Consider the following 8,620-nt stretch of genomic DNA (forward strand, 5'->3'; position numbering starts at 1 on the left):
CAGCCCCGAGGGGGCGGGCTGGAAGTGGGGGATCCCTCCGCCGCCTCTACGGGCCGGACCTGCGGCCGCTCCCGTCGGTTCCGGGGCGGATGACCTCTCTCCAAACGGCGCAGCACTGCGGCTCTCGTGAGGGGGGAAGGAGGGGGCAGGGGAGAGGCCGCGGGTCCAGAAACCGTTACTGGATGGGCCGGTGGGGTGTGGCGCGGGCCAGGTGGGGGCGCGAGAGTCTGAGCCGAGACCCGCGTGGGCTTGGGGGCGCGGCGGAACCGGCTGAGCAGTGGCGCGGGAAAGGGCGCGGGACCCGGGACTGTAACCGCCACTTCCCGGCGCTCGCTTCCCGCGCTTGGAGCCCTCAAGGGCACTCTCAGGGATTCCCGAGAGCCTTAAAACAGAAGTCTCTGTTTTAACCTGTGTTCTCTCCCTGTCTGTCCCGCCCTCGAATCCCTGTGTCTTCCTCACCCGCTCCCTCCTGCAGTGAGCATCCCGGGTTGTTGGTAAAAATCTTGGTGCCTGGGAGGTCAGAGCTTCGTCTCCTGAAATGGTTTATAGTAGTGAACCCTGGCGCCACGTTCTGTGGCTTATGATCACTTTCGTCCTCACCGCATGAGGAAGCATATAACACCGCCCCTTACCCTGGAAAAGTGGCTGCAGCTTTCCCCAGATCTTAGTTTTACTCACCCCGAAGTCAATTTCTCTATAACTCCACCCTGCAAAACCTCTGTGGGACTCATCTTCAGGGCAGAGCTACAGTTTTCTTTCCGGGGTGGGGGGGAAACATCCCCACCTGCAGGGAACTAGGCGGAGAATCGTGCACATGCAGTAGTTTCCAAATCCGTGCAGTGTGAGATCATAAAGCATCGGATTTGTATGCGGCAATGTGTCTATCCAAATTTTCACTGATGTGACGCTTTCAGTCTTTGACACAAACGACACAGAGCAGTCATTTTTGGCCGTGTTTCGTAGCCGAAGACCCAGAATCAGAAAGGCAAAATAACTTGTTCAAGGTTATAGAACTATTAACAAAGAACTTCTGTGTTCCCTGACTCCAGATTTTCTGGTTCAAATGCCAATAATGTTTTCTTCCAATCCTTTCTTCTGCCTCCTAAAATAGTATTGTAGTACATTGTGTGTTTGGCGCCATTGACTCCCATTAATAGTTAGATACTCTGTAATGGCTGAGATAAACTACTAGCTTAAGTTCATTTTTCTAGTTCACGTTTTGGCAGTAAAAAGTATATTTGATTCTTAAAGAAGACCTACCTCTTTTGCTAGAAATTAGTTTCATTTGCTAGAGAGAGACGGTTGTGAAAAATAATTCAAGAATGTTTTGTCACAAATGGCCTCTGATGAACTAGTTTCCAGGAATGTCCTCTAACACTTAGCCCCTTCAGACTGGCTATTTTTGGTAGCAGAGTGGCAGGCAGCAAGCACATTTTTAAAACAATAATCTCCAGGAACTTATCACGTTGAAGAAATGTGGTTGTAGATATGCTTTCATTTTTGGTCTTCACCTGTCAGAATGACAACACAAGTTTGTGTGTTGCCACAGTCAAGATAATCATAAGCCTTATGATCATCATAAACCTTCTTCATAAGTTCTCGAGTTAAAGGGTGTCTAGATTTGTACAGAATCCCCCAAATAATTCCATTTATGACTAGTAAATTTCTACCAGGTGTGACAAAGTGCATCATTACTCGAAGGACAGCATAAAAGCTATGGGTTTTCTATAAACGGTGTAGAGTAATTCAGACAGCAAAGCGGCATGGATAAAGGGGGAAAAGGCCACAAGGCTAGATGTGTCCTCTCAGTTAATTGTTTCTGAAAAATAAAAAAAAAAAATTAAGTTTTCTTGCTAAGTTGGGTAGCCACATGAGATTCTTTCCTAGTTTCAGTGACCTCCAAAGCTGACCGGTCCCTAAAGAAAGGAAACTTGTTCATGATCTTCAGTTAACCCAATGAATTTTCAATGGATCCAGGCAAAACACCTCCTTTCTAACTTTGACTACATCCTCTGTCATAAAAATATAAAATAATGGAACACAGAAAGGATGAATTCCTCTCAGCTGCTGGCACTCAAGTGGAAGAGAGATGGAGACACAGACATCAGATAGAGCAGTGCACCGGCAGCCACTGACAGCCATCAGTAGCAAGGTGCATCTGCCAACTGAAAATGAATGAGGGGAGACACAGGTTTATTAAATTTGAGCAGATACTGAAAGGATGATCAAATCTTCAAGATGCCAGTAAACGAGCTGTTCATTCATTTACTTGTTTAAGCCAAAATCCTAGGTGTCATCCTTGACTTTACATCATACGTTCAGTGTGCCAAAATTTCTTTCAAATGTACTTTCAAAATATTTACCAAATTTCACTACACCTTTTCACCTCCATCCCCACCATCCCAATTAAAACCACCATTATAATGCATGAAGCTGTCAAAACAACTGCCTGTCTTCCTGCTTCTCATTCTTGAGCTTACACCCTGCATTAGCCAGGATGATCCGATTCAGGTATTAAGTCTAGTCATCTGTCTACTCAGTACCTGCCAGTGGCTTCTCATCACACTTAGTGTAATACCAAAAATTTTAGCATCCCCTGCAAGTCCCCAGTGTAGCCTCTGGCTGCCTCTCTAAAGACCTCTCCATACCCTCCCCACCACCCTACCCTACCCTCCCTGCTACTCATTTCTGCTACACTGGTATCCTTGCTATATCCCAAGTACACCCCCTCTACCCATCTTCAGTTATTATGGCTCACTCCCTCACTTCATGCAGATCTCTGCATTTCATAAAAAACACCTTCTGGCCGGGTGCAGTGGCTCATGCCTGTAATCCCAGCACACTGGGAGGCCGAGGCAGGTGGAGCATCTGAGGTCAGGAGTTCGAGACCATCCTGGCCAACATGGGCCAACATTGTGAAACCCCATCTCTACTAAAAATACAAAAAATTAGCCAGGCGTGGTGGTGGGCACCTGTAATCCCAGCTACTAGGGAGGCTGAGGTGGGAGAATCACTTGAACCCGGGAGATGGACGTTGCAGTGAGCAGAGATCACGCCTTTGCACTCCAGCCTGGGTGATAAGAGCAAGACTTTATCTCAAAAAAAAAAAAAAAAAAAAAAAAAGCCTGCCATAACCTTTCCATCTGATAGAGAATTTTCCACTCTCATTTTCCCAGTTTTTTCATCTCACCTTACTACTCGACATTATATATGGATATATTGTGCGTATTTTGCTTGCCTAATGGTGTTAATTAGTCATTTGTTGCCATGTCTAAGTGAGGTCAATGTCTCGGATCACCTTGATTTCATGTTCACCAAAGACATCAGAAATTCCAGCATTTGTCAGTTCTACCCTTAAGTTTGGTACCATTCTTTCTGCCAATCTTTCTAGCCCTCCTGCTTCTCTCATTGTTTTCTGTCCCTGCTGGTTCTTCCACTCATATGGGCTTCCATATCTAAGTCAGCCGGCCAGTCCCCTCTCTTCCCTTACTGAGAAGAGACGTAGACATAGACATGTCACTTAGCTTGAGTTCTAGTCAGAGGATTAAAAGTGTTATACAAGTACAGAGATATAAGAGTTCTGCAGAAGAAGTATGATTTATTATAAGAAAGTTCCTCAGAGTGGGTCATTTGAGCTGGGATTTGAAGGCTACGTAGGAGTATGTCAGGTGTGCTTCATATCAGCAATAACAAAATCAAAGGAACAGAGAAACTGCTGTCGTTGTTAAAGTGACCCTATCTCTACAAAAACTACAAAATTTAACCATGGGTGGTGGTGACACACCCCTGTGGTCCCAGCTACTGAGGGGTGCTGAGGTGGGAGGATGACTTGAGCCCAGGAGGTTGAGTGTGCAGTGAGCTGTGATTGTACCACTGCACTCCAGCCTGAGTGACAGAGCAAGACCCTGTCTCCAAAAAAAAAAAAGAAAAAAAAAAAGGAGATAGTGACGTAAAAGTATAAGTGATAAGTAGGACAAACCTACCACGTATTGAAATAATAGAAGACAAGCACCTTTTGCTGGAAAAGCATCACTGCAAGAAGAATTTCGTCCGTATAATTACCGAGAAGTCACTATTCCATGAAATGCAACCTAGAGCCACCGAAGTACCAAGAAATAAGCAAACTGGCCTCTAAAAGACCACCACAGCCCACCCCACACAATCACATAAAAATCCACTTACTAATGCTTCCACTTTCCAGTGAGATCGCTAGATATGCTCTATCTGACTTTAAATATAATCCTAATAAATACACTCACCTAATTTTCCTGTCCACAGCAAATTACAAATAACAAATCTGCAAATGTAAGCAGAGTAGCAGCATTATGAAATAACAGCTAACATTCCTGCCCTTGCCCCAAAGAAAGCAGACCCATTAATTTTAAAACCTCAGCAGGAAGCATTCATTTAAGAACAAACAGCTCTATACACAGCTGAGTAGCCACTGGAGGCATTATTTTGCCTTATATCCTGTACAATCACTGATGTTCATCATGCATTTGAGTCTCCAAGAAAAGTTTAGAGCTGGTTGATTGAATAGTAAAAGATGATGAGAGGCTTGTTCAGGAGATTCCCTTTCAATATGGTTAATTGCACATTTTTCCCATGTAAAATAACCAGATTAAAAAGTTTTCTCATACCATACTCCCCTCCTTCCACCTCCAAGCTTTTGGTGGGTGCTCCTGTTAGACCTTACAGTGCCCCTGTGAGTATGCACCCTCACCACCCTCCTCCAGCCGACTGTAAGTCACTTGAGGGCAAGTCATTTATATTCATGTAACATTTATAGTTTGTCCCCAGTGCTTAGTACAAATGCCTTGGCACATAATGGATATTCAAAAAGGATTTATATAATGGACAAAGGAAAATGAAGTGATTGTAACACTTTTAAAGAAGATTTATATTAAAAATGAATGAGCTTCCCACTACACAAACAATTCTTTTGCACTTACCAATGAAAACAAAAATTGATTGATCATTTACTAGGTCAGGCAGTGTTCCAAGCGTTTCACACATGTGGATTTAATCCTCACCACAGTGCTATGAAGCAGGCACTATTATGTTCCCTATACCAAAGAGGACAGTGAGGCCCAGACAATGTGCTGTGCCCAGGCAGGCAGCCGGCAAATGACAGAGGCTGCCTTCACACTCCGGCAGGCTGGCTCCCAAGCCCATGCCCTATCCACTCTCTCACATACCTCCAGTGTTGTATTATTCATAGAAGACGAAAAAAGAAACCTATGCAACTCACTGCTGCTAAAAGGGGTTGAGAACGTCAATGCAGCTTCGCCAGTTTACAAAAAAACTTAGTGGTTGCACAACGTTGTGAATGTATGTAATGCCACTAAGTTGTACACTTAAAATAGTTACAGCGGTCATTTTAATGTTATGTATATCTTACCACAATAAAAAAAGTTTCTTTGTAAATCCTGGGGTGTATTTCTGTAATGCTATATCCAGGCCCTCCCTGCGTGAGTGACTGGCATATGAGGAGCACCTAGAGCCTGGGTTCCCAGGCACCTCCTGAAGCTCCCTTGTATTTGCCTTCCATGAGAACTAAGTTCCCAGCATTAGAGCCAGTTTTTAAGTTGAAAGTGTTACAGTGGGGCTCACCCTCCCTAATTTTCCACCTGAGTACCAATATAATCACCTGAATTCTGGAGTGTGTGTGAAGCCAATGACCACTCCCATATGCAGAATTTACCAAAAAGCACCCCTAGACTTGATGCTGCAACCCTGGAACTCACTTCCCCATCATTAGAAAGGCAGGATCGGAGGAAAGGTTTCTTTATACAGAGATGTTGGCACTAGAAACGAAGCCATCATGAGGCAGGGGTTTGTATTCCAGCACCTGCAACCGGGAGCGTCTAGACACAACAGATGCTGAATAAATGTGTGTGGAGGGAATCATGGATGTGCATCTGTTCTACTCCCTGCTTTGGAGGAAAGCTGCTTTTCTCGCCCCAGACCTTACCAGTGGAGCTTTGTGGGGACCCCCTCCATTCAGTGAGCCTCTCGGCAATTTGTACACACCAAGGGCTAGTTGGTGACTGACTGACACTTGACAGATGTGAGGTAGATGGTGAACTGGGTCTACTCCCGCCCAGGAAATCCTGAGGGCCACAGGCATTGGTGCTAGAGGCAAGAACCCGCTGCTGTCTTGTATCTGCCTGCCCTTTCGGTTTGCACATCAAAGGATCCTGACTATTGATCATCACTCAAACATGAGCCACACAGGAGGGTGAGTCAGCAGGGTGTCCTCTTGGCTGCCACCCAGCTGGGTTCTTTGTTGCCCCAAGTAAACTCCAACAGTTAGAATGAAGGCATGGGCGGGGCGTGGTAGCTCACACCTGTAATCCCAGCACTTTGGGAGGCTGAGACGGGTGGATCACTTGAGGACAGGCGTTCGAGACTAGCCTGGCCAACATGGTGAAACCCTGTCTCTACTTTAAAAAAAAAAATACAAAAATTAGCTGGCATCGTGGCGCATGCCTGTAGTCCCAGCTACTCGGGAGGCTGAGGCAGAAGAATCGCTTGAACCCGGGAGTTGGAGGTTGCAGTGAGCTAAGATCATACCACAGCACCCCAGCCTGGGCAACAGAGTGAGAATTTGTCTTTAAAAAAAAAAAAAAAAAAAAAAGAATGTGGATCTGGAATACCCAGTGGCCACAGGCTAAGAAGGAACTGTCCAACCTAAAATTCAAGGGAGCAATCAGCCAAGCAGAGAACCTCCAGAGAACTCAAAAAAGTAGGAAGGAGTCAGCTTAGATGAGTCACACGGGTACCCCCAGCTTTAAGCATACATCAGGCCTAGAAGGACAAACCCATTCAGCAAGTGAGAGCTGCTGTGTATCCTCACCTCTTCTCTCTTCTCTCCCACTTTGACCCAGGGCACCGTCTGGGTCATGAGAGAGCTGGGTCATGGATGAAGAGGGGAGCAGAGAGAGAGCTGAATGCAGCAGACCCCACCTCCCCTTCCACATGCAAAATTTCTTCTGGAAGTGTACCCACTCAAGAGGGTAGAGGACAGCTTGGGTTAAATGGGTTTGAATTTTCTATATACTCATTTGAATTTGAATTCTATATACTCATTTAAATTCTATATAGTCATTTGAATTTTCCTGAACTAAGACTGTGCAACTAAAAATGACTGTAGGGCAATTACCTGAAAACAAGCAGAGAAACTGTGGAGCCTGTCCATGTCTTCATCCAGGGTGGAAACAACTCGCCAGCCCTGCCCGAGTGTTCAGGGGGAGTGAAACATGGATGTGTTCATCACAATCCATACCTAGAACTCTGCAGGCATTGTTTTTGCCTTACATGCCAGCTACATTTACAAAAAATAAATAAATAATTTTCTGGAAGATAGACAAGTTGATATGGGGTCTTGTAGGGGAAAATAGGGTTCCTTTCTCACTCATGACTAAGTTCATGGCCAAGACCCCCATAACAAAAGACAGGTTAACAAGAGAAAAACATACAAATGTATTTAACATAAGTTTTACATGGCATGGGAATCTTAGAATAAAGGCCTAAAGAAACAAGGGAAACTGTGTTTTATGCCTACGTTGGATGAAGAGGTAGATAGTTGTGGAGAAGTATGATTGGACAAAGTGCATAGATCTAATGGTAATAGACTCAGGGAATTTAGCAAGGCCTGTTTATTCAGATTCTCCTCTGCCTTCCTGGGTCTTCAGAGATAAGGATGCTCCTTTCATCTGGGTATAGGGAGAGCTCCTCTCACATGAGAGTCTTATGACCTTCTTTAGAGAAAACTTAAGAATTATGGGCTGCTTCTGTGGAGAAGGTTGGGAGAAGGGCAGAGACCTTCCTGCTTCTGCTGTTTTCTGAAATGCCAAGGTGCCATAGCTTGGGGTAGGGTATCCTGAATCCCATCAGTCTGTATTATCACCTGCACATGCTCACCCAGGAGGGAAGCCAGGGTTCGAGCACTGAGACACAGGACCCTGTAATTGGATGCCAGTACCTAAGGGGCAATGACAATAGTGTACTAAAACCTCTAAACCAGAATGCGGTAAATTTTAAAAGACTTGGGGAAGAGGATGAGACAACAAGAAAAGAATATGCAGGAGAGATGGTATGTGGCCTCCAAAGCGTAAAATACTTACTATCTGGCTTTTTACAGAAAAAGTTTGCTGGCCCCTGTTTTAAACAGCCCTGTAAGATGTATATTAGTGTCCCTAAGTTACAAAGGAGGACTCTGAGACTCAGGGAGATTAACATGCCTCAAAGAGGAAAATATTCCATTTCTGAGCCAACCTTGCAAAAAGAGTTACAATTAAGACCCAAGAGAGCTAAGCGGTAGCAGAAGGACCAGAACCAAAGGGGAAGGAAAGTCAAGGAGGCTTCAGAGATCGACTTGGCTTTCATCCACATTTTCCCCTTTCTACCCCTGAATAACAGGAAAAGCTAGGATGGAAGGGGGTGGCAGTGGGGAGAAGGGGTTCCGTACCTGACCGTTTGAGATTGATAGCGTGAAGGATCATAGCTATACCCTTTCAACGTTGCCTTTGGATGGCACTGGCAGAGAGAAATAACAGGAGAGGAGAGCCACTGACTTGAGAAAGTGTAACATTTCCTAGGCTTTTACCTGTGTGCT

The 8,620-nt window shown here is 45.0% G+C and overlaps 1 protein-coding gene across 1 annotated transcript in view; it reads right to left on the minus strand.

The window, feature by feature from the left end:
- MARCH11 (membrane-associated ring finger (C3HC4) 11) overlaps window positions 1-1,692 on the minus strand; it is a 116,938-nt gene extending 115,246 nt beyond the window's left edge. Inside the window, exons 1-2 of the mRNA XM_011993606.1 lie at window positions 1,512-1,692; window positions 51-382 (exon numbers count right to left, since the gene is read on the minus strand). Of these exons, the coding sequence (XP_011848996.1) occupies window positions 51-382; window positions 1,512-1,692 (513 nt within the window). The remainder of the gene's footprint in view (window positions 1-50; window positions 383-1,511) is intronic.
- Window positions 1,693-8,620: the final 6,928 nt, after the last annotated feature.

The sequence above is a fragment of the Mandrillus leucophaeus genome, unplaced genomic scaffold (genome assembly GCF_000951045.1).
Source record: "Mandrillus leucophaeus isolate KB7577 unplaced genomic scaffold, Mleu.le_1.0 Scaffold430, whole genome shotgun sequence".
In the NCBI taxonomy this organism is placed as follows: domain Eukaryota; kingdom Metazoa; phylum Chordata; class Mammalia; order Primates; family Cercopithecidae; genus Mandrillus; species Mandrillus leucophaeus.